The sequence below is a fragment of the Mustela nigripes genome, chromosome 2 (assembly GCF_022355385.1).
Source record: "Mustela nigripes isolate SB6536 chromosome 2, MUSNIG.SB6536, whole genome shotgun sequence".
NCBI classification, from domain to species: Eukaryota; Metazoa; Chordata; class Mammalia; order Carnivora; family Mustelidae; genus Mustela; species Mustela nigripes.
Window position 1 is genome coordinate 87,049,065 of NC_081558.1, and position 25,988 is coordinate 87,075,052.

The 25,988-nt window shown below is 47.6% G+C and overlaps 1 protein-coding gene across 2 annotated transcripts in view; it reads left to right on the plus strand.

The window, feature by feature from the left end:
• COLQ (collagen like tail subunit of asymmetric acetylcholinesterase) overlaps positions 1-25,746 on the plus strand; it is a 56,489-nt gene extending 30,743 nt beyond the window's left edge. For both annotated transcript variants that reach the window (XM_059387973.1, XM_059387972.1), the window contains exons 5-17: positions 180-206; positions 2,045-2,107; positions 3,510-3,572; positions 4,065-4,091; positions 4,714-4,758; positions 4,955-4,990; positions 8,136-8,216; positions 13,042-13,147; positions 18,635-18,774; positions 20,103-20,222; positions 20,646-20,766; positions 22,136-22,238; positions 24,147-25,746. In XM_059387973.1, coding sequence (XP_059243956.1) covers positions 180-206; positions 2,045-2,107; positions 3,510-3,572; positions 4,065-4,091; positions 4,714-4,758; positions 4,955-4,990; positions 8,136-8,216; positions 13,042-13,147; positions 18,635-18,774; positions 20,103-20,222; positions 20,646-20,766; positions 22,136-22,238; positions 24,147-24,216 — 1,002 coding nt within the window. In that variant the 3' untranslated portion in view covers positions 24,217-25,746. The remainder of the gene's footprint in view (positions 1-179; positions 207-2,044; positions 2,108-3,509; positions 3,573-4,064; positions 4,092-4,713; positions 4,759-4,954; positions 4,991-8,135; positions 8,217-13,041; positions 13,148-18,634; positions 18,775-20,102; positions 20,223-20,645; positions 20,767-22,135; positions 22,239-24,146) is intronic.
• Positions 25,747-25,988: the final 242 nt, after the last annotated feature.

The window sequence follows — 25,988 nt, forward strand, 5'->3', positions numbered from 1 at the left end:
TACAGGTGTGAGATCCCACTGGTGTGTTTCAGCTTGGCACACTGACATGGCAGGGGTGCTGTGAGCGGCCAAGCAACCAAGCCACATGGTCATGCCCAGCCATCAGCCCTACTAAGCTCTGTGCTTCCAGAACTTCTCTTCCAAAGCAGCCTCTGCTTACCTGTCTTCTCCATCCACAGGGGGAGCTTGGCCTACCAGGAAGGAAGGTATGGTCCATGCTGTTCTGTCAGCATTATATGGGCAACTGTGCTTTGTGGGGTGGGGGGGTGTTGTATGCATACCTAGGGGTTGGTGGGGGGACCAGCAATGCACTTCCTTGGGCCCCAGTTCCCAGGCGGACAATGATCACACTGCTGTTCTGAGGATGGCAGTGGGCTCTTTCGGCCTGTTCTTTTGCTAGGAGCTTGAGCCTGCTACTACCAGACATTTGGACTTCTCCCAGGGGCTGCCAAGTCTGGCCAAATTTCCCCCAACCTCAGACCATTTCATCCTGCCATCCATTAGAGAAACCCTCCACCCCAAGCAGTGGTACAAAATGACTCTCACTGTCTATTTAGTTACACTGGAACAAAGTGCAAAACAGAAACAAATGTCTTTCGCCTTTCGGCCCAGCTGAAATAAATGGGAGTCACTTAAGGTCGCAGGTACTCTGAGTGAAGCAAACACATGTCATCAAGATTCTCATTCATGTCAGGAAAGAGTAAACCAGCAGCCATTCCCTGTGGTCAGTGGATGCTGGCACTGAACCTGTGGGTCTCGGAGATAGCAGGAGGAGCAAGACTTTGGCCAGAAAAGATGCTTATAATTCTAATCACAAATTACTATTTTTCTGGTTGAATGTTTTACTCCAATGGTTTCACTATCAACAAAAGCCTCAAACAGACCTTTGCAAAGCAAAATTTCATTCCCCCAGGGCTCAACTCATAGCTCCAGGGTAGGCATAGGGGATATCTGAAGTGCTGGGCTGCAAAGGATTCTGGAATGGTCTCCATACTTAGAACTAATGAGGACCCTGATAGATCAGCGACATCTGCCATGAACATGGACGTCAAGAGGAGAAATCAGTACACATGCCAGCATTTGTGATCTCTGGTTTAGGGGTTGAGCCTTCCACGTGTCTGGCTAGGCTAGCTGTGAAATTAGCCAGTGAGTGCAGAGGTTGAGATGGACCCCAAGTCCCTGCTCCCTCTTTCTCTTGTAAGGCTAGCTCTTCCATAGCTTCTGGCTGAGGCTGGTTTCCCTAGAAGCAGAGGTGGAGGTCACGTGTGCAAGTGAATGACTTATGGGCGCTCTCTCGGGTGGATCCTGAGGGGAAGGGCAGTTGAGTGGTGCAGGGGAAGAAGCCCAGCCTGGGCACGGTGTCACAAGAAGTCCACCTTCAGCCTCATTCCTAGGGCAGCTCTGGAGTGTGAACTGCACCACAGAGCTAGTCCTGCCTTGAGATAAGGGAGTTGGGCTTTTGGCTGCAGGGAGAACAGGTTCATAAATTGCTGGGGATCCCAAATTGCCCATGGGCAAATTCCGCAGTTGCAGGTTGCAGGCATGACTTGTGGCAGCAAGGCAGAGAGTCCTGGGGGAATGGACACAGTGAGCAAGGGGAAAAGCTTTTGGGGGAGTACCAACAGCATCTGCCAGTGCACCCCAAACAAAATCCTATCCCATTCTACACTGGATCCTTGGAAAGAACCTATTGCAATGCAAGGAGCGTTTGGGTGGGTGGAGTGATAAAGATCAAAAAGCCAAGAAGTTTAGAATCCCTTCTCTACCACCTTCGTTCCCCCCCCCACCCACCCACCACCGCCACCTTCCATTTCTTGGATAGAATAAGATCTTCTGTGTTGACATAATGTGATACCGAGAACTTGAACTTACATCTATGTGACACAACTTCTGAGGCTATCAGTCTTTGGAGGGTGGGGATGAGGAACCCAGAGGCCATGTTTAGGGACCCCACAGTTCCCTTTGAGCCCACCAAACAAATCTCATTTCCTGGAAGGAGGGAAACAAACCCAGTCGTCCTGACTTTTGTTGTTCACTTTTGAAGGGTAGACCCGGCTCCCCGGGTGTTCCTGGCATGCCTGGGCCAGTCGGCCCTGAAGGACCCAGGGTAAGTTTGGTACAGTCTTGGGGCTCATGTGGTATCAGAACACGAGGGAAGGAAAATATCAGCCTTCTTGGCCTTTGGCACATAGTGAAACTCATTTCCTTTGGAGGAAGGAGAATAGAAGATGAGCACTGCTCAGAGGTTCCCAAATACTTGGACTGCAAGATCTTGGTCTATCCAATAGCTCTGTGCCTGTTGGGGGCGGAAATGAGGGGCTGCTCCACTCTCTCAGAGGGGCCCTGGTTCTCTTTTGTCCTCAGAGTTAGCATGCAGGTCTTTGGTTTCCCTGAGATGTTCACAAGAGGGGCTTGTGTCTGGAAAGCTGTTGGCAGGAGACTGGGGGTTAAAGGATGGGCACTGACCTGCTGAAAAAAAACTAGAGTCCTACATTTAGACAGGGATTGCCTAATGCCAATGAAATCCCATTCTTCAGACAGATTATGGGAAGCTGACACATCCACATTCGTGCCTTTGTTTATATTCTTCTCACTTTGGTCACAGACTGTTGGGTGCAGACTTGACCTGTAGAAATCAGGGATGGGCAGGTGAATATCTATAGGCTCTGATTCACTTACCAGCTATATTTATTATGGGAGTAGAAAACTGTGTTCCCGGCCCTCTTAGGAAAAGTCCCAAGGAAATCTTAATAAAGATCAAGTATTTTGGATGAAAAAATAATGCCTGAACTGAGATGTGATTTAAATGTAAAATACACAACAGATTTCAAATATTTATTATGAAAAACAGAATGTAAAATACCTTGTTAATTTTATAGTGATTATATGCTTGAAATGATAACCAGATCAAACAAAATGTTATTGAAGTTCACTTCACCTGTTTTAATGTGACTTCTAAAAAAATTCTAAATTAAGTTTAAGTATCTTATATTTCTACTTTTTAGCCCTGGTACGGAATTTTTAGCACAGACGGTTCAGAGCCTACTCATGAGTCTTAGTCCCTGCCTCAGTAATGCAAGCTCAGAGGCTGATGTTCTCTCTATTTGGCTGCAAACCTAGAGTGAAAGTACATGGAAATGCCTGAAAGGCCGTCTGTCTGCAAAGAACAAAGCCAGTGAAGTTTTCGGGGGTGCTGACACTTGGTCCTATGAGGCCCCAGTGCCCCCAAGCTCTCTCCCCACCCTCTCACAAGCCACTCAGAACAGAGGGAGCATTTATAGCATTTTAGCATTTAGTTTGGAGATCTGCTCTCCCTGGGGCAATTTCATTTTATGTTTAATCTCAAATACCAGGATGAAGCTCAGCCTTGAACCCTTGGGAGTGAACAGGGGAGGATGTGGGGTCCTCAGATTCACCAGCCAGCCCTGAGGGCTCTTGTTCCATCCTAATCCTGCCCATGATTCTCCAGTAAAAGTCACTGTAGGTCCTTTTCCCCTTCTTCTTCACAGGGTGAAAAAGGTGACCTGGGTATGATGGGCTTGCCAGGGTCAAGAGGACCAATGGGCTCCAAGGTCAGTGTGTTAGTCCAGGTGGACATTCCCAGGTCTTCTCTCTAAGATTCTGGAATAGCTGCTCTCCACAAAGATGAGGACTGGGTAGGGCTGCCGTCCCAGGTGTGGGAAACATCAGAGATATTGGAAAGCCCAGCGCCAGATTGCTTGCCTTTACCAGCCCTTTCGGGGACAGCATCCCTGGGACACGAGGCATAGAGATGTCTTTCCTACTGTTCTCCTGGGCAGGGATAGTCAAGCTCCTGAAACAACAAAGCAGGTGGAAGCCTTGTTCAGGCTTTTGTGAGTAAGAAAAACAATGTTCTTTTTAGGCCTGGGAGAAACATAACCCTCAGGGACATCTTTGTGTTTACTGTTAGAACCCCCACTAAAAACTTGCAGCACGAGGTGGGGACACACCTCACCATCACATTCAGGGATTCCTTCTACTCTTGCATCAAACCGAAAGGTCCTATAGAGTGGATCCTAAATGCACCTTTTGCTTTCTTTTAGGGCTACCCTGGATCCAGAGGGGAAAAGGTTAGTGTTTGTCTCTGATGGCTTCCCAGAACCTGGCCTGGGCTATTGGCTCTAGGGCCAATGATGAGCAGAGGACAGGCCCAGGTTTCTCTTAAGTTACTGACTATAGTGACTTTCCTAGATATTCCCACAGCAGGGAGGGGTCTCCTGAGGCAGGGCGTGTGGGCAAGGGAAGAGCTCCAGTGGAAGTAGGGCAGAAGAGCCGTTGAAGGTTGTTCCTGGTGGAGAGGGAACATTGCTTGCTTGAGGGATTCTGGAGGATGATGGCTGACATGTGTCTTTAAGCTTCCATCACACAACTTCTCATCTGCCAAAAACCAAACCAAACCAAACCAAACCAAATTTAAAAACCCAGCCAGAACCTGGGGACCAATTTCCTACAAGATGAGAGAGGATCTGGGACACGAATTTTCTGTGAGTTGTCTTTTATTAAAGCAAAAGGTCTTTGTGGTATAAATAAAAGGAAGATCACAAAACGTTCCTTCCTTGGGCAAGTCACCTAAACTCTGAGCCTACTTCTTAGCCTGTAAAATGAGGGTGTTGGCTTAGGGAGCTTTCACTGTGAAATGCTCCAATTTTCCCTCCCACGTATTAACTCTGGCTCTCTGTGGTTTCCTCCTAGGGATCCAGAGGTGAAAGAGGTGACTTGGGCCCCAAAGGAGAAAAGGTAATGGCCTTTGCACGGAATGATAAACTACAAAGAAGTCGTAGCCCCTTGTGGGCTGTCCAGCTTACTGGCTGGCTAGCTGACTGAGTGACTGACTGACTGGGCTCTTATCTTGAAAATGGCCAACCACACTCTTCCACAGCTCTCTCGAGCCCTCTCTCAGAGAGAGTCACTCTGTGTGTTGCTCTCTTCACAGGGTTTCCCAGGATTTCCTGGAATGCTGGGGCAGAAAGTAAGTACTTACAAGTAAAAATGGGCCGTGGTAAAAAATAAATAAATAAATCAGACTTTCTACACACTACACAAAGAGCTCTGCCTCTCTGTCCAGAGAGAAAGTGGGTTTTGCCATGGAAGGTTCTGGTTTGGAAGCGGAGCAAGTTGCCGTGCACATCAATGAGAGAGAGTGCCAGTATGGTCTGAGACCACCCTCCAGTACAGTGGGAGGGAGAAGACCCACCATCCGGGTAGAGAGGGTTTTCTATGCCTTCCTGACTGTCAGAGGGCCATGGTAATGTTCAGAAGCAGAAGGCATCATGGCAGAGGGATCAGATCTGAGCCGCTACAGTCAAGGGTCCCAGCAGGAGGCACGAGCATCTTTGGCCTATGACCATTGCTGGTGGCAGTCAACTCAGACCTTCTTTGAGGGCAATGCACAGTTATTTTAGCTTTTTTCATTTGATGGTTAATCTTTTTATTTAAACAGTTAAGTATTTAGTGGAATTTCATGGATATCTTGCGGGGAACAAGGCTTGCTAAAAATGGAGTTCATTCAGTTGACTTAAAGAAAAAATATCTAGCAACTAACAATAGAGTGGTATCCCGATATGACAAAAATTATGAAAGTGGCAATGGACTGGCAGATTTCTTCTATGTAGAGTTAGGGCCTGGGGAAGAATGGGGGGTTGGTGCGAGGAGGTGTCAGGATAAAGAGAGAGCGTGAGAGCATACCTAACTGGCCACTGAAAACTCCTCTATCTAACGTTGTAATGGTGGTTCCTCACGCTGAAAGCCATTGACCTGGGTGGGTGTCATTTTTCCTAAGCCCCAGAGCATAGTATTCTTCAAACATGCAAATGCATGCTTTCTTAGAATCCTAGTGGTTTCTCCAAGTGTACCTTAAAGTTTTCTTTTCCAAACTCAAATAAACAATTTTTATCTGACCTCCAGCCAGGAGAGCATATTTAATAATTTCAGTCATCTCTTATTACTATTTATCACTGTTGTAAGCTGTCAAAAACTCTGTTCTTGTTATTCCCTAGCTGGAATATTGGGTTAAAAATAAATAATTGCATAAGTGAGTTAAAGGAAACATTAAAAGGGAAAAAATAATTTGATTAAAAAATATTTAGGTTAGGTTTTCATTCAGTGCAAGAGTGAACATCAAAGAATAATAAATTACTGTGGAATTAAGGATGACAACATCTTTGGCCTCTGTACCGTTTACTAGATTTGCCATCTAGAGTTCTCTTTCCCTTTCATAGCAGGCTGTTTTAAGACAAAGATGATATGATAACGATAATTAGGTCTTAGAAATTAGATCAAGAACTTACTGGCTGCTTACAGTTGATGAAGAGAGGGGCCACACTTCCTTCTGCCAATCTTTATAAAGAAACAAAAAATGAGGAGCGCCTGGGTGGCTCAGGGGGTTAAAACCTCTGTCTTCAGCTCAGGTCATGATCTCAGGGTCCCGGGATCAAGCCCCTCTTCGGGCTCTCTGCTCAGCGAGGAGCCTGCTTCCTCTCTTCTCCCTCTCTCTCTGCCTGCCTCTCTGCATACTTGTGACCTCTGTCTGTCAAATAAATAAATAAAATCTTTAAAAAAAACAAAAAATGAAAACAAAACCACTTATACCGTTTATGTGGCTGTTTTCTCCAAGCCAGACAAAATACCCCATGGCCCCCTCTAAACAGCTGAGGAAAATTGTACAACATAGAATCCATGTTATGGGGCACCTGGGTGGCTCAGTGGGTTAAGCCGCTGCCTTCGGCTCAGGTCATGATCTCAGGGTCCTGGGATCGAGTCCCGCATCGGGCTCTCTGCTCAGCGGGGAGCCTGTTTCCTCCTCTCTCTCTCTCTGCCTGCCTCTCTGCCTACTTGTGATCTCTCTCTGTCAAATAAATAAATAAAATCTTTAAAAAAAAAAAAAGAATCCATGTTATCTTGGATTCTCTCACTCTCTCACTGCCTAGATGATGGAGGACATGACAGGCTGGAAAGAAACCACAGGTTTAAGAACAGTTCTTGGTGTGGCAAGATGTTAGTGGCTTGGGTAGGAACAATTTGTTACATTGGCCAAGTGACATAATTTCAGAGTTTATGCTTCATCCTTACTCTGTATTAGTGTGCACTGTCTTCTACTTCCTCTGACTTCCATGTGGAGAGCCTTCTGGATGCTTATTGTTCTCTCTGAGTGCTTGGGGTAGCTTTTCATGGACACTAGCTGCTGACTAACAGAAACTCTCATAGTTGCTCTTCTACACTTAACTTGCTGGTGGTACATTCTGGGCTCTAGAGGGATAACTGGAGGCAGGAATGATGCTCTGTGGTGTCCCTGACCCAAAGAAACAGCGGGTGGCCCTGGAATCCTAGAAGAACACAGGGAAGGAGAGAAACTGTGATGGAGAAATGGGTTTGACAAAAGTTGGCCTGAAACTATGAAATTCTACAATTGGTGCTTTTGGTTCTGATAGCTCAGAGTAGGGCTTTTCAATTAAGAGGACTGTTGACATTGCTTTTCCTGCCTTTTACAATCATTACACTGAGCATGTGAATATATGTCTGGAACATTTTTCCCCACAGTTTTCATCTAACTCAAATGAAAGTGAGCTGGAACCAAACCGGTTTCTACAGAAGAGTAGGGAAATTTATAACCCTAAATAAAGGTCATTACCTGAGCAGAAAATTTCCAAAGATGACATTTGTCAAAACTGTGTCCAGTCATTCAAAAACTCATTGATTGGAATTCGTGCAATAAACGAAACAAAATACAACACACAATTTCCACTAAAAGAAAAAGCATTTTTGCCTGGCAGTGTGCCATGTCACAGGCACACATGTGGCTGACATGCGGGAATGTCCTACTTTGGCCGTTTAGGATGGTGACTTGGCACACCAAAATGTGTGCTCCCCAGGAGCTTGTCTCTTGCAGATAATAAATAACCCACCCAGGGTAACCTCCTCCTTTCCTTCCACTTCCTTGAAAAACCTATCTACCTTTCACATGACCTCATCACTTTCCCAATCTCCCACCTTGGCCAGTTGGAAGAGGTCGAGAATGAGCGAGTGCACTGCCCTCATGACCAATGATTAGATGGACCTGCAGAGATGCGCCTGCCCCCATGCCTAATTCCTCTCTTGCTTCTCTTTCTTCTTTCCAGGGTGAAATGGGTCCAAAGGGTGAGCCTGGGATTACAGGACCCAGAGGACCCAGGGGAAGACCAGGAAAACGAGGAAAGCCGGTAAGGCTCCTAGTGCTTACCACGCCCCTGAAGTCAGACCCTCCTGACAGTAGTGGGTGGTATAGAGAGACAGACAGGTGGAGCCCATCATAGATATTCCATAGTCATAGTGCCCAGTGTCCTCGAGACTGGTGGGCAGAAAGAACACCAATTCCAGCAACTCCTGTTTCTCTAGGCTAACCGAGGGTTGAAGCAGTTGGAAGCGAACACCCCATTCAAACTGTGTCCAAGGCCAGAAGCAAGAGTGGATCCTTGGTTCATAAGAATGGGTCTGTCTTAACCAAAGCAACTGGGAGTAGAAGCCAGATCTGGTTGTTCATCCAGAAAACTTGCTTTTTGCCTCAATGTCCCAGACACAAATGGAGTTTTGGAGAACAGCCCAAATATCTCCTTGCTGATTGAAGGGTTTTCTGGGTCTCAGCAATACAGTGGCTTTTCCCGAATCAGACCCCCAATTTGTAAGTGACTCCACTCTTTTTATGGGTGCTACTAAGGGCTTAGGGGAGTTGTTCATTCTGAACTCCCCCTGGTCAGCAGGCGTCGGTGTCAAACCATGTCATGGGATAAGAAGAGGGAAGATGAAGGTACATTTGCCTTAGCTGGCTTTAGAGCTGTACTCAGTGCCTCAGAGAAACTTCTCATCTTTTCTCTAATGGACAGGCGTTCCTTTACTTTTGGGGTTCAATTTGTAAACTTTTTACTTCTTTTCCCATTATAAATGTCATATATGATCAACACAGAAAACTTGAAAAATTCAGAAAATAGGAGGGAAGTCATCTAAAGGCCTAACACTCAGACATAACCATTTGCGTGTACTTCCTTCCAGTGTTATTTCTTTGTGAACGTTCTAGTTGTTTGTGTCTTTTATATCCAATACATAACTGTTGTATCCTAAAACTGTAACTTAAAGTCACAGCATACACACATTTGCTCATTACCCTACATATCCATTAAGAGTTTTTTTAATGATTTATTTTTTTTATTTGATAGAGAGAGCACACATGCACGAGCAGGGAGAGAGGCAAAGGGGGCGAGAGAGGAAGAGAATCCCAAGCAGACTCCCCGCTGAGCACAGAGCCTGATACAGGGCTCAATCCCATAATCATGAGACCAAGACCCAAGCCAAAACCAAGAGTCAGACACTCAACCAACTGAACCACCCAGGCACCCCTCATGAAGCATTTTTAAACATCTTTTTAAAATGCCTGCATCCCATTTTGTAAATGAGTAAGCAGTAGATTGCTTGGACAAGAGAGGCCTGACCAAATTATATATAATGCTGAGAGATGAACATCTTTGGGGTGCAAACCTTTCTCCATTCTTATGTTTTCATTCTTTCCTTAGGCTAGATCGGTGGTTCTCATCTAGAAGCATCTAGAATAATAAGCTGGGGACAGATTAGATACAGGTTTTCTGCCTTGGGTGCAACGGTTGTAGTTCCAAGTTTGCCTCTCATCATCCCCAGTGCCTAGGCCCTGCTTCCCAGAGCATTTGATATATTTGACCTGGCATGGGGCTTCAGCATGGCCGGCTATTTTTTAAAGCTCTCCACATGATTCTTTTTGGGTTTGTTTGGGGTTTTTTGAAGATTTTATTTATTTGAGAGAGAGAGTGAGTGTGCACTGGAGGAGGGGCAGAGGCAGAAGGAGAAGCAGACTCCCCACTGAGCAGGGAGCCTAACATGGGGCTTGATCCCAGGACCCTCGAATCATGACCTGAGCTGAAGGCAGACACTTAACCGACTGAGCCACCCAGGCGCCCCCTCCACGTGATTCTAATATGTGGCCAGGGTCCAAAACAATGGTAACAGTATGAAACCAATTCTGGTCTTTTCCAAGTGAACTTGGGAATTACACAGGCTCCAACCTGGATAATACAAAGTCCACTGTAACTTCTGGAGTTGCAGTAGTCCAGTACAGTTTTTCAAAGTTTTAAATGGATGGTTTGTCCATAACTTCACAGTGATGCCACAGTTCCCTAAAATCTTGGCTCAGGAAAAGGAGAAAAAAAGGAAAAATCTTTTTCTTCCCTACTGCTGATTTCACAGCTTGGGTTTCAAGAAGCCTGCTGGTGTCTATCCTTTTGGTGCTTTTCTTGGACAGTGTTTGTCTTTTCCTGGTGAGGGCTTGAGCCAAGAAGGTTATTTCCTGAAATATTTCAATTGGAACAATCTTAAAACTACCCCAGGACCATGGGTAGGAGCTGAGAGAAATTGGTTCCTCCTTCCTACAGGATGTTATAAACAAGCTGAGCATGCTCCGAACCCTCTCTGCTGTCTAGTCAGCAGAGACTTTAACTGTTAACCTTGGTAGACTGCCATGATCCTTTATTTTTTTAAATCATGAATTAGTTTCCTACCACAGAGTCTTTTACATGGGACGTTGCTGGGCCAGTGGTACTAAGAGTTTCTGGAGGTTATCATAAGTCTATCCAACTCCTGGAATCAGAGATCCAGCAGGGACTTCAGGAGATTGTAATTTCAGATCCAGAAGGATTTTAGAGACCATCTAATCCACTTCCCTTGGTCTATCCATGAGGAAACTGAGGTCAGGGCAGTAGAGTGACCCCCTCAGACAAGCAAGCTTCAAAGGCAGTATTTGAACTTGGAGCGCTGAGAACTGCTTTTCCCCACATATCTCTCCTCACCTTCATGCTTCAGTACTTGCCTTCAACTGGCTTGGGAAAATGGCTCTCCACTCTTATTATAAATCTTCACTGAAGATTTATAATAATATTCATAAGAACAATTTCCTTGAGAGGCATCACCAAGCTTTGTGATAGGAAAGGAATAAAAAAGAATGCCTTTCCTGGAAAGCACTGCTCGGTGAGTCCCGCTGATAGGGACATGGCTTATTCTGATACACAGAATATTCCATCATTGTTTGGGGTCAGAATCAAGGAGTGCTTCCAGCTCCTTCGAGCTGAGGCACTTCCTGTACTCTAGTCAGCTGATGCAGTTTTTAGAAAAACAAGCCTTAACTGTGGCTATATTAAGATGATGTGACCTCCTTTGCTATTCTGGGACCCATCTTAGTTACCACGAGCTCCCTCCATCAGGATGGAATTGGAAATAAACTCTGATGTCACAGGTCCCGTATTAAAAATTTTAGAACTCCTAAAAATAAATAAATGCATACATACATAAATAAATAAGAATTTCAGAACCCCTTGGACATTGCCAGGAGAGACCGCAGAGCCACGTTGACAAAGCGGCAGGTCATGCATCACTGCTGTGATTGGAAAGGAGTGCCCTGCCCCCCTGCTTCCCAGACTTGGGGAAGATTATGTTTCATTACATGGGCAGGCCTGCCCAGGCACAAGTGTCGAAAGGGGATCCAGGTCAAAGATGTCGTGCTTTAATCACTGTCCTATTTGGGCCCAGCGCAAGAGCAGACAATTAGCAAATTGTCTGGGGGAGAACCTACAGACCTTGGTTTCTGGGGTCATTCCTCAGAGCAGCCCTAAGGAGGAAAGCTTTGCTCTTGAGCCTTTCAGAACAGGCAACAAGGTAGACATCCTGTGTGGATGCTACAGCTCCAGGTATGGCTCTCTTTTAGAAATCAGATCTTTTCCAACCACGTGAAAAAGATGAAACCAAGCCAGTTGCTATCAATCATAGCTTGACACTCCCTGCCCCCCAGCCCTTGCTTCTGCACAAACTACTTTTTCACCTCTAGGAGCTTTATTACTCTCACAACAAATATGTGTGTTTAATGTAATGGCCCCATTTTATAGATGAGAAAACTGAGCCACAAAACAATGACTTGCATGACCCAGGGTCTCATGGGCAACATGAAAACCCAGGTCTCCTGACTTCCAGCTCAGCAGAACTACTTCCCCTCTGTGTTGTCGGCATCTTCCTCTTCCTCCATTTAGTCTGGGGAACAAGACAAATTCTGGCCAACAGGGAGCCTATGTCTCAGACAGAGACATCGATGAAAGGACCACAGGTGTGTTTCTGATTTGGGTAAAGGCCAGGGAGGAAGGGGGCCAAGTTCTGAGAACCTGTGACAAAGAGAACTCACTTGGTCTGGCAGAGCCTAGCAAGGTCCAGAAGGCTGTGCTGCAGTGACACTCTACCTGAGAGCTAATGGCGGGGAGGGAGTTAACCAGGCAGAGGTGTGGAAAGGGAGTTTGGGTAGGGAGGAGCAAAGTAAAAGGCAAGTTGTGCTCTTGAAGACCAAAAACACCAGAAGACTGGAAAGGCCAGCCATGCAGCACTTTGTAGGCTGAAATAAGGATCTGGGTCTTTATCCTGAGAACAAGTGGGAGCCACTCATTTGATGGAAATGGCTCTTGTGGTAAAATAGAAAGGGTCTTGATGAGGAAGCAGAGGCCTGAATCCTAGGCAACAAGTCTGTTGCCTCAGTGCTAGGTGTCTTGTGTGAATCTCTGCTCTTTCCTGAGCCTCTGTTTCCTCCTCTGTCTGGTGAGGGGAGAGGGTTGGATTGGTTCCTTTCAGTAGGCATGTGCCATGTGTTTCCCGGAGATAGCAAGAAGTAATGTCTGTAAACTTGTAACCATCACAATCTCAAATGTCACTTGCCCTGAGCTCTTTTTTTTTTTTTTTAAATAGGCTCCACAGCCAACGTACATAGGGCTTTGAACTCATGACCCTGAGATCAAGAGTCCTATACTCTACTGACTGAGTCAGTCAAGTGCCCCTGCCCTGAGCTTTTTAGGAGCTTGATGGTCAAGGCCTTAGGAGCATCCTGCCCTGGGCTCCTGCTCCAAAGTGCAAGGTGGTCCCTGATTTAGGCATAAATGGGGAAGGAAGTTTGCCATGTCATGTTATCATAACAGGCTCTGCCTTTCTCTCTGTCAGGGGCAGAAGGGAGATAGTGGAGTAATGGGCCCACCAGGCAAGCCTGGGCCTTCTGGTCAACCTGGCCGTCCAGGTCCCCCAGGCCCCCCGGGCCCCCCATCCGCAGGTAAGAGCTACTCTGCTTCATGTGATCTACAGTGTCGCCCTCCTGGCCAGCCTCCCCAGAGAGGGCACAAGGAGATGCCTGCAGAGGTCTGTCTAGTGTTTTGAATTAGAAACTACTAGAGGCACTTTAATATATTCAAAATTTCTCCAGTTTGACTCTTTCTACTTCAACACAAGAGAGGTAAATACCATCCTGATTCTGTTGTAGAGAACTAATAGAGGAGAAAGCAGAGGGAACCATGTTTACACTGGTGATGTCATTTATACTTCATGTGAAAAATAACTGGCACGTATTTCATCAACTAATTTCTTTTTCTAGAAAAACCTTTCACAACTCCAAGCAGTTCTCTTAAACCTAGAAGTAAAGGTGGTGTGGCAGAGCTTCTATCTTATGTAGTTTTATCAAAGAGTACTTGTTAGTTTATTCTAAACACACAAAGAAATCATAAAAAGAATTCAAAGTCTACCATTGAGGAGGGCATAGAAGCACTGCTACCTTGTTTGCCTTGTTTAATTTGATGAGCTAAACCCTTTATTTAGTTTGTGCCTTCATCAGCTCCACATACGACCATTCATGGCACATTGTCTGTATAAACACAGCATCACTGGGCCTGAGAAAACTGTTCACTCCATAGGGTCCTTTGTCCTCTGTTGTATAAAAGGAATCCAAGCAATTTTTATTACCTTTTTTTTTTTCTTAAGAAAACAAAGTCATTTTAAAATTCTACATTTCACTTTTCCTTCCTGTGTTTATAGGAATATATTCACAGCCCTGTCATGGGATGGTCAAGAAATGTCGTAACTTGTTAGGTCCTTTAAACCAATTTAAAGCTGGCTCTGAGATTCTAACCTGCTGGGTTGCCGGGAAAATGCAATCTCAGGCATTATTGGGGTTCTCTACACTCCTTCAGCTGCCAAAAAAAGAGTTGGGCAAAGAGTCTGGGGAATATGGCAGACAAAACCTCAGAGATTTTCCCTCCAGCCTTTAATCTGCCCTGTTCACCTCTGAAATGCCTGCTCTCCAAGGGCATGTGGTCCAAGGGGGCCTGGTGGCAGCCATCTTCATGCCATGCTTGGATGTCAGAACATTTCCAAGACTGGTCCCACAGCCATTCCTTCTGAGAACTTACCTCTTCTCTAGGACGCAGGGGGTCCCCATCACTCCATGTCTGGGGTCCCTGTCACTCCATGTCTGGGGTGATCTCCCCCCTTCCACCCTCCAGCCCCCTCGCTTGTCACACTCCTCCTATACTGCTACCCCATTTAGGAGCTTTTCTCCTCTGAGAACAGAGGGCAGAAAGGCACAATCTTCACATCATATCTGTTTTCACCAAGGGCATGAACACACAAAGTCTTGCTACCTCTCTGAAATCAGGAGAGGAAAAAGTAGTGGAAAAACAAACATCAATTGGTATAACAATAAAGTGTCTTAGCACACCTGTTTCTATTCCCTTAGGGGAAACAGGTGGAGATGCCCCCGGCCCATGTGTCCATGCCACGTAATCTGTTTCTGTGAATTGACTGGATGATGCTTATGAGGGTCCTTCCAACTACAGTTGACCCTTGAATAACGTGGAGTTTAGGGGCACTGATCCCAGTCAGTTGAAAATCCATGTATAACTTGTAACTCCCCCAAAACGTAACGAATAATATAGTCTTCTGTTGACTGGGAACCTTATGGATATCAAAGAGTCAATTAACGCATACTTTGTCAGTTCTATATGTCATATACTGTACTCTTACACGAAAGTAAGCTGAAGGGAAAAAATGTTAGGAGGAAAATCATAAGGAAGAGAAAATGCAACCACGGGACTGTACTATAAAAACTCTGTGTGTAAATAGACCTGTGCAGTTCAAGCCCGTGTTGTTCAAGTGTCCATTACTATCCTCGTCCTCCTCAGTTCTGGCACATGTCATGTTCCCCTCAAACCCCGTGATCATGAGCTGCCAGGCCCAGGGACTGCGAATGTGGTGTGAAGACTGAGTTTTGTCTTTGGAAGGTGCTCTCTTGGCCCTTGGGGTATTGAGCAGCTCACAAAACTGAGGAGTTTCATCTTCCTGCTGGATGGCAGGTCCTTGAGGCCACTTCTGTGGCAAAGCAGCTTTGCATCACCACAGTCCCGAGCAGGCGGGAGGGACAGCCTACAGACACAGCCACTTGGGTTCTCAGTCTGTCTCCCCACATTACTGCATGGCAGTCAAGCCAGATGCAGCCCATTTCTTACTCCTGTCCCCTTCCCGTGCCTTCTTTTGAGTCACTTCCTTTCTGGGGATCCTCTCAGTGAAGGGACTGAAGAAAATGGGGCAATAATCCTGCTTTTTGGGGTAGGGAAAGAAGAGGAAGGCAGAATTTAAAAGAACTTTCCTAAGCGTGGCGAGTTGGATTATTATCAAGAACGGGTTCAGGCTGCAAAAGTGATTCCTGAGACTACCTTTGAAGGCTGATAAAATTCCCAAGCCCGCTCAGGAGAAAAATCTATCTATATCCAAGATTCCGTACATTGCTTCACAGAGTTCTAGAACCCCTGCCCCAAATCCATCTTGGGATATGCTTGGGCTCTGTGGACCACAGGTCAAACAACCCTGGTCTTATCCAAACCTCCCTTTCTAGAAAAGAACTTCGAACCTCAGAGAAGAGGGACTTTCTCAAGGTCACAGAGGTGACTGGTGGCCTAGAGTCAGTCTGTGGCTCCTGGGCCTGAAACCTTTCCATCCAGCCATGTGGCTCTGCAGAGGCAGAGTGGGACCTGGGGGTGATGTGGAGATGTTTCTGTGGTGCCTCCTCTTTCTCCCAGATTTCCCATCTCAGGCCCACTCCCACTGCACAGCCCACGGTGATGGGAGGTTCTCAGGGAAATGTTGGAGAGCCGGGGCCTCTGGCTACAAGGGATGATGGATCAGCCAGGCCCACTCAGCCCACTCTGAGAGGCCAGGCTGGGGAAGCTTGAGTCGTCATGCCCTTCAGTGCCTCCTGGCAGGAAACCAGCAGGCAGAGGTGACAGATGCCCTCCAACAGCTGAAAGGAAGCTGCAGGAAAACTGCAGTGGTGGCAGGAAGCAGGCACCCTGCCCCATCCTGTTGTCCTGTTGGGAGGCTGGCTCTGGTTCTGGTGCCCAGTGCTGGGGGGCAGGCCGGTGCTGGGGCTGGTGGAGAGGGCGGGAGCTCTTTAGTACCCAAGTTATAGAGAAAGAGATGCTGGGAGGCAGGGGAGGGAATTTAGACACAAAATGTGTCTAGGATGTAATTTGCAATAACTAAATTACAAATTTGGCTGACCTTCCAGCACCCAGACAGGGTCTAAGTGAATCATTGTGGTACCTGGGAATTGCCAGCTTCCTGCAGGCATGGATATTCTTGGACGTTTGTCTCTTGAATGGCATAGCATTAAGTTGAAATTCACATTTCAGCATCCCCACTTACTAGCTGGATAATGGGATGAATTCCTGAATCGCTCTGAGGCCACGGATCTAGAGGAGCGGTTGGGGTCCCAGAGCCTGCTCCAGTGCTACTCTCACATCCTCTGTGTTCTAGAAATCCCCACTTTGGTTTCCCCACGTGACGACTACCCAGAGTATTCCTGGGCTGGTGGGGTCTCTGTCTCTCCGGGCTGTGCTGAGCTCCTCCTGCAGCAGTGGATGCATATTTCTTTTTCAAACAAACTACCATAACCCGGGATAAAATGTTGGCACGACTCCCTTCCCCCCTTGCTGGCATTGCTCTGTCTTGGACCTATCTGTTCTGGAATGGTCAGGGTTGTGGGGAGAGTATTCCCATTGGGGTCTCTTCCTCTAGCTGAAGCTGCTTCCTTGGAACCTGACCAGACCTCTCCCCTGGGGTCATTTTATTTTCTGCCCTTCCGGGATTTGTCATCTGTGTCGCCTGTTGTTGGGTGGCCTGGAAGTTGTACAACTTGAAAGGCAATGACTGCCTGGTCTCCAGACTCCCCCTTACTTTCCCAGGAGGAGGCATACTGCCTTTCTCCATTTCCAGGGGTTCCCTCTCTTTCCTCTCTTCCTGTTGGATGGCTCTTGCTCTAGCCCTTTCCAGCCAACCTGACGGTGATTTTTAGCCTTTTCTGAAGACCAGTTAGTCTACATTCATTATTGAGGCAGTCATCAAACATGTATACTGCCCCTCCTGCATGTTCAGTTGTGGTAAATGAACATGGGCACCAACCTTGCACTTGTGGATCTTACATTCTACTGGGGGAGATTGCCCTTCATCACATAATCTCACAAGGTACAAAAGTCACAAACAGAAATGCTGTGAAGAAGAGGCGTGGGGAGCTATGAAATTGTATCCAAGGTGAACGTGCCTGAGTGTGAGCATTCGGAAGCCTTCCCTGAGGAAGTGATGTTGGAACCCAGGTCAGGAGCAAGTAGGGAGGTACCTGGAGAGGGGGGCATAGAGGGTGAAGAGAGAACAATCTAGTGGGGGAATGGCTTGTGCAAAGACTGTTTCCTTAGACCAGCAGTTCTCAACCTCAGTGTATGTTGGTATCAGCTTGAGAGCTTTTAAAAGCAAAGATGCCTGGATTCTATTCTCAGCATTCTTGATGGAATCGGTCTAGGCTCTGGCCTGGGCATTAGGGTCTTTGAAAGTCAGGGTGAAAACTTCTACCCTAGCAGGCCACCCACACTGCAGGGAGTACATTTTCTGATCATATATGTTTAGGACATTCTTCTCAGTATCAGGGGACAATGAGTAGGTAGAGCCTTTTCAAACATGACATTTTCTTCCATAAGAAATCAAAGAAACCCACCTTCAGAAATTCCTTTATAAAGATCTTACATATAAGAACAGAACAAAATGAATAAAAATAATAATGAGAGCTATCAATTAGCAATGTGTTCATCCACAAGAAGTCCCTTTTAATAATAATCTAAACAAAAAGGGGATTGTTTTTCTCACATAACAAGGAAGTCCAGAAGTGGACAACGGCTGGAGTCGGTTCAGCCTCTAAGGGTCACTGTTAGGCTCCTATGTCCCATGAGCCTCTGGTCTTTTCTGTGTGTTGGTTTCTCTTCTCATACTTGTTACTTCATGGTTGCAATATGGCTGCTGCAGCACCAGACATCTTGTCTGTCTTCTAGACAGGAAGGAGGAGGAAACTATGTCTCTTACTAGCAATGTTTTTCCTGTATCAGGATAGACTTTCCCAGATGCCTACCCTTCTCCCATTGCAGACCTTGAATGCAGGGTAGTCAGGGAAGTGGAATGTCTTATCCGGTTCTGAGGTATAGAGAAAGTGAAGGGAGGGACCGTTGGAAAAGGTGCTGCAACACCCAGCATGGTTAAGGGACCCACAGAGAATATCACCTCCTCCACGCCTTGGAACAAGAGTCTCTTTGAACCTCTCCCCCCAGGCCTACCCTAAAATACTGTGGACTTTGACCTTGTTTCTGTTGGGAAGTTTGTTCAAGTATCCCTGGGCTTTTTGGTTTTCTCTTCCTTCACTCAAGTGACTCAGCAATCTGTTACTTCCTAGGACAACTTGTGATGGGACCCAAAGGGGACCGAGGATTTCCCGGGCCTCCAGGAAGCTGTCTTTGTGGAACCCCTACAAATGTGAATAACCCTTCCTACAGGGAATCCGTCTTTGGGCCCAGTTCGCCTCATGTTCCTGTGGTAAGGCTCCTGGGACAAATCTGGGCTGGTTATCCTTCAGGACCTCTCTCTCACCTGATCCTCTCAGAGCTTTTTAAGAGCCTTTTAATAAGATTGATTTCCCCATTATACTTGACAGATACTTATTATAGGATATTGGAAAATAAAGGAAAATCAAAAGTAGGAAACCAAATTGTCCATTTGGTTGTAGGTGCATTTTGGAGTATTTTCTTTGTCTTTTTTTAGGAACAAAAAAAATTATTTAAAATTTCAGGTAGGGGCGCCTGGGTGGCTCAGTGTGTTAAGCACTGCCTTCGGCTCAGGTCATGATCTCAGGGTCCTGGGATCGAGTCCCACGTCGGGCTCTCTGCTCAGCAGGGAGCCTGCTTCTCTTCCTCTCTCTCTCTGCCTGCCTCTCTGCCTACTTGTGATCTCTCTCTGTCAAATAAATAAATAAAATCTTTAAAAAATATATTTAAATAAAAAAAAATAAATAAAATTTCAGGTAAATACCAAAGCGGAACAAATATTGTAATAAACCTCTATGTATCCTTCACCCAAATTCAACATTTATCAACTCCTGGCAACTCCTGCTTCCTCTTTACACCCACTCACTGCTGCCCACCCTCCCTTGGGTTATCTTGAGATAACCCTGGACATCAGTTCATTTTTTGAGTGGACGCATAAACATCCATCCAGTGTGCAACTGTGCTATGATTTATTTAACCAGCGTCCCATTTTCGGATACTTATAGGGCTCTCCCAAACTTTTCAGTAATGTAAATAAAACCATAACAAACACCTTCGAGTATAACAATTTCATTAAGAATCATTTCCAGATGTGGAATTACTTAATTAGATGATACCACCTTTTTATTTAAGTCTTACAAGCATTTTAAGTGTTTAAGTTTAAAAATTTAAGTCATGGATAGTCTTTTTTTTAAAGGCATTATTTATTGGAGAGAGAGAGAATGGACAGTGAGGGGTGGGGGGCAGAAGGAGAGAAAGAGAAGCAGGTTCCCCACTGAGCAGGGAGCCTGATATGAGGCTTGATCCCAGGACCCAGAGATCATGACCTGAGCTGAAGACAGATGCTTTACCACTGAGCCACCCACATGCCCCAAATCGTGGATAGTCTTATTGCAAACTCAGGGAGCTGGGACTGGGTTGAGAAGATGCGGGGATCAAGACCTTCCTCCCTATTTTAGGAGGGATGCTGGAGTGTAGTATGTAGAACCCCTCCCACTGTTAACCAGCCCAAGGATAGAGATTCTGTTTCCTCCTCCAGCTTTCCCCCTGTCCCCCTATAGAAGTGTTTTCTGGAATCCTCACCAATGTGTTCTCTGGCAGATTTTTGTAGTCAACAACCAGGAGGAGCTTGAAAGGCTGAACACCCAAAACGCCATTGCCTTCCGCAAAGACCAGAGATCTCTGTACTTCAAGGACAGCCTTGGCTGGCTCCCCATCCAGGTACCCTGAGGCAGGCAATCCAGACATAACCCACCCCAGAAGGGCAAACAGCATTCGAGGAAAGAAGGGCCAACAGTTGGGCCTGGCACAGGGCTTTCTGCTGTCTGTTCCCATGGAAGGATTGGGCAACCTCCCCTGCTCTGTTTCTGAGCAGTTCTCTGTGCCCCTGCTTCCCACATGGAACCTCCTCTCTGAGCCAGGGTTCCAGATGGGATCGATCCCCACACTGCTAGGCTGCTGTGTTGATCTGTCCCACTTTCCTGTCAGCTGCAGAGCTCTGGGCAGCAGGAAAGGAGTGCCTCTTCCCACCCCAGGAGGAGGCCCCCACAGACCCAGAGCCTCTGGCCCCAGTACCAATGACCTCTCCTGCCTGCGGCTGTCACCATGCCATCCCTGGTCACTGTCATGTATTTCTTTCGCCAGGTGACCCCTTTCTACCCTGTGGACTACACTGTAGACCACCGTGGCTCCTGTGGGGATGGGGTCCTACAGCCCGGGGAGGAGTGTGACGATGGAAACAACAATGTTGACGATGACTGCATCAGTGAGTGGGCCCAGCTGGGGGTTCCGAGGAGCAGAGTGCCACCGGGTGGGGTGGGGGCTGAGAGCGAGCCCCTGGACAGTTCTAGAGCCAGAGGGGGAACACCTGGGCTGCTGTGGTGACAACCCCCCCCCCACCGCCATTCAGGCCACATGTGGACTTCCACTGCCCAAGCATGTCAGCGGGGGTTAGTGTCAAGGCCCTTGCCCCCAGAGACGCCACCAGTCACTCCCTTTTCCTGAATCCTACTTCTGGACAAAACCCACATTCCAGTCCACATTGTTTATCAAAAGATAAAGGTGATGCAGAGCGAAGGACTGAAGGGAGAAGCCAAGAATTTGAATCAGGCTGTGTTACCAGATGGAGCTGTAGTGGCAAAGCCCCTTTTCAGGGCAGCTGCCTTCAGGCTGACGGGATGCTACCAGGACAGGTGGGCGGCATAGCCTTGGAGGGTTTGCTTTTCTTCTATTTCCAGTCATGCAACAAAAGCAGGAGGGGAGATAGAAAGCAAGAAACTTACAGGGAGACAGAACAGAGGAGGCTACTCAGTGAGCAGGGGGCATAGAAGGTTCACAGCTCCAGGTGTCGCTTTCCTCAACCGAGAAATGGGTATGACTGCTCAGGTTTTCAGAGATTCAGTGCGCTAATGTGCACTGGATCATCCAGGTAGAGTAAGGGTTCAACATCCCTCCACTGAATTATTTTCCAGCCCCTGCTGTGCAGAGCCAGGCCCCAGCCCAGGGCTGGAGATGTGTAAATGCAAAGTCTCTTTCCTTGCTCAGGGAAGGCTGACGGCGCAGCGTAGTGAGGATGGTGTGCACAGGGATGGATGTGGGGTGGAGAGACGGCTGGCGCCCTCTTGGTGGAGCTGTACTTCCCATGACGGTCGCCGAAATGGTCCTCCCTGGCATGCCGGCTTTGCCTGGAGTCCCTTCTGCCCCTGGCGCAGATACTGTCTGATAGATCACGCAGCAAGAAGGAACTGATGGGGGTCTCAAAGCCCTGTAAAATGGGAGTGGGGCTTGGACTCCAAGATGCTCCCCTTGCATGAGAACAGAGACCCTTTTGAAGGAGGTGGTGTCCTTACTGCAGCCTTAAGGTAGGGATGTGGAGGCTCAGAGAACCCTAGTGGCGTGTTCTTGGTCCATTGACTAATGAGTCGCTAGAGTGGGCTGGAGCCTGGATCTTCTTATTCTCTGGTGTGGGATTTGGGGTGTGAGGGGCAGTCCATGGATGCATCTGAAGCTTTATGGAAGTCCATTCAAGAGGGCACGTACTCTGCATGGACCCTTCAAGCCACACAGTCCTTACAGGTTGAGGTAAGCCTGTCCCATCCTGGCCCCTCTCAGGGCTACTTCCTTGTGTCCCTCAGGCTGTCACCGGGCCTACTGTGGAGATGGTCACCAGCACAAGGGCGTGGAGGACTGTGACGGCTCTGACTTTGGCTACCTGACGTGCGAGACCTATCTTCCTGGGTAGGGATCACCTCACATGCTGTTATGACACCCTGTCTTCCTCTCTGCCTGCCTCCTCTTTTTTCCTTCACAAAGATTTTTTTAGTGCTTATGTTCCTTGTACTTTCTAAACACTGAGGTATGGTGACAGCTAACACATAGTCCCTGCTCACCTAGGGGAGACAGGCCATAAACACATAACCACCACGTGTCCTCCTAGAGTGCTTGAGTGCCACCACATCTGAGCTGAGACAGTGACCAGCTCTGTCCTGGGCCCCTGGGGATCCCCTATTTCAGCAGTTGCCCCCAGGAAAAAAGCTCCCATCCCCAGTGGCTACCATGACCACATTAGTCTTCTGGAGAGTGGGTCTGGAGGAAGCCTAGTGGAGGCTGGAGAGACCAGGCCATTCCCAAGAATCTAAGCATCTGTTTAACCTGAATTCTCTGGGACAACCCCTGAACCCTGAGGCTGTGGGTGCAAATGAGATCACACCAGCATTAATATCTAATTTTGCTGACTCATGGCTCCTCCAGGAAAACCCCAGGAACTTAGTGTCTCCTTCAAGGACCTCTCTAGTTATATCTGGGACTCTCCAGTGGGTGTTCACATTCCTCAGAACAAGTATTCTAGTGTCTTCACCTCCATGTTGATGTCCCCAAAGTCAACTGAGGGTCACTGGCCACTGCTCTTAAGAAATGCAAAATGGTACCACACTCCCCTTAATCCTTACAACACCAGAATTATATAGCATTCTAGGGGAAATGGGAAGACTGTTCCTCCCTCAGTTCCTGCTTCTCTCTTGGCTCCAGAGTGGATCACTGGCCCTTCACACCTCCTAAGTCCCTCAGGAGTCCAGTCTCTTTAGCATTCCTTTCAGCCCTGTTCCTTGGACCCAGGCCAAGAGCTGGGAAACAGACACCGCGCCTGTTGTTCTGTCACCTTCTCTCTGCTCTCTCTTCCAAGGAGGTCTCCTCAATGTCCACCCCCCAAACACACTAACATATCAAACCAGGCTGGGAGAACTATAGACCGATAGTCACCCCAAAACAAGCACTTTAGGCTTGGCCAGGACCCCCCTATATCTTATGTACTTCCCTATCTCCAAAGTATGGAGGGTTCTTAACATACATCTCTAAAGTATGAAGGACTCCTTACCTGCCAGAGCATTGGCAGGTTTGAGCTGGTTGGTTGATGGCTTCATGGAGACAATTCAATATAGACATTTGGACATGGAATACAGGATTGTAGAGAGCCCAGGGCTTACCCACTGACTTGCTGTGATTAATCATCTAATTTCTAGAAGCCTCAGAGAACACCTGTGAATATGGTATAATGTGTAACACACGGTCTCAGGGTTAGCAGTTGGGCTAACGGAAGTATAAACTACTGTCCAATATGGCAGTCCCCAGCCACATGTTGCTATTTAAATTTAAATTTATTAAAATTAAATAAAATTAAAAATCTAATTATTCAGTCACACCAATCTTATTTTAAGAGTTCAATAGCCACATATGTCTAGTTGCTGCCGTATTGGACTGCACAGAAATGGAACATTCGCATCACTACAGTATGATCTAAGGGACAGCACTGGAAACCTTCCAGGTCTTGAGAAGGGAGTGATTCTCTCAGAGATGCTGTGTTAAGAACAAAGTTACCAACTCTTTCCACCCAGATCCCTCAGCTGGGCTCCTGGGCAAAAGCCTCCGAGGCTTGGACTCGACTGCCCCAAGCCTCTCACCCCAAACGAGAATGAGAACAGTTTTTCTGGAACCCTTAGAAAAGGTAGCAGCTGTGGCTGCTGTCTGATGATCTTTGACCAAAAGTCACCAGGGGTGACCTTTCAGAACCTGGCATGCTCATGAGGGCTGGGCAGGAGCTCTCCTGTCCACTGGCGCGTGTGCGCCCTGACCCCTGTCTGCCCCCCTCAGGTCATATGGAGACCTGCAGTGCACCCCGTACTGTTACATCGACTCCACATCCTGCCGCTACTTCACCTGAGGGCCCGGAGGAAGAGGAGGAGGAGGAGGAGGGCTGTGTCCTACATCACCGGCAGCAGCTCCTCCCCTCTGGGCAAACTGACTTCATGCCATCCCGGTCCAGTTTCCACCACCTTCGTGTGACAAAAACAAGGACAAACTCTTGATGATAAGACATGCTTGTAACTCAGTCCAACTGGAAGAACTTAGGACTACTGCATCCTGTCTTAATCTGAAGTCCCGGAAAACCTTCTACGTGCCGACCTGGGAACTGTTCCCCATTGCTACCATCCTGCCCAATAGCCAAACCTACAGTGCCCTTTCTCTTCTGGAATGTTACTGATCCAGACCATGGACTTGGCTTAGAACTGTTAGCCCTGCCTAGACCTGCTGGGCCTTTCGAATTTGTTCTTATCCCACTTGGGGCATCTGGTATACAGGCTTCTGCGCTCCTCTGACCTCTGGAAACGTGGGCCTTCTCACCAAGGGCAGCTGGCTGTCAGGTGTCTCCAGGCCCATGAGCCACGAAGTGGGGAGGTGGGCCTGTTCTCTCGGAATGGCTCCTAGCTTGGACCCACTGAGGAACCCCTCAACCGGCTACAGCCCAGCACAGCCTCGTGTGGATGCAGCTTCCCCAAGAAGAGACCCAACTGTGAAAACGTCCTGAGAAAGCCACCAAAACGGTGCTATGGCCCTGGGAGAGGGTGGAGGCCCAGCTGGGGTGCTCAGCACATGAACAATAGTGGAGCAGCGGCCTTCTGCTTCTCAGTGTCTCCCAAAGGGGTAGCGCTTGTGGTTTCACTATCCCCAGTGCCATATTGACCTCGTGGCTCTCTGCGCCCTTGACCTCTGTCTTGTGAATGCCCCTTATGTCCGTTTCTTGTTCAGGAGATTGACTACCAGAGGGTGACCGCCAAAGTCTATACCTGGCTTTTGGTGTTTCCAGTCCTTAGGAAAGCACGCCTCTGGGTTTCCCCCATGGGAGGGCCTACGACTGAGTGCCTGTCCCAGGCAGAGACCATTTCTGTCCTGAGCTCCAGCTCCTGGCTGCCTGCTGACTCCTGTGTGCATCCTGAGACCTTCCCTCTGTGTCTCTGTAGTGCATAGTCTTGCCCTCGTGTCTGTGTGCCTGAGCCCCCTACGATTTTGCAGGCTCATTTACCAGGCTTTTGGTAAGCTGCCTTGTACCATCAACTTCCCTGAGTGGGGTTTAGCTTTGTTTTGGAAAGATGTCTCCCCCACGGCAGACCTCAAATGGGATTTGTTTATTTGTTACTAGATGGAGGGACACCTTGGGGCTTTTGTACGAAGCTATTTAGTGCGCCTGAGTCCTGGGGACTCAGTAGGCAGGGGCTTCTGGCCCAGCAGGCTGTCACTAGTGGTCTGCAGTAGATGGGATCAGCCCCAGAGTGACGTCCTTAGAGGTGGGCACACTGGTCAGCCCAGTTCCCTTAGCCTCTACTGCACACCTTGGAGTGATGTTGCCCCCATGTAAAGCTACACCTTCATGCTGGGATCTCTGGATGGGAAATCAAGAAATACAAGCAGTTCATTTCCCCCGTGTGGCTCTCTCTTCTGTTTGGAATGAGGGGTCTGAATTCACTGCCACCCAGGCTTTGCAAAGGGTTCCAGGATGTGGAGCAATACTACCCCTTAGGGACAAGGGAGGAAACAGATGTTGAGAGTTACAGAGGGACTTACCTAAGGCCACAAAGCCTGGTCTTGATAACCCAGCACCACTCCAATCTTATTTTAGGACTACATTTAAAACCGGATGGAGCTCCAACACTGCCC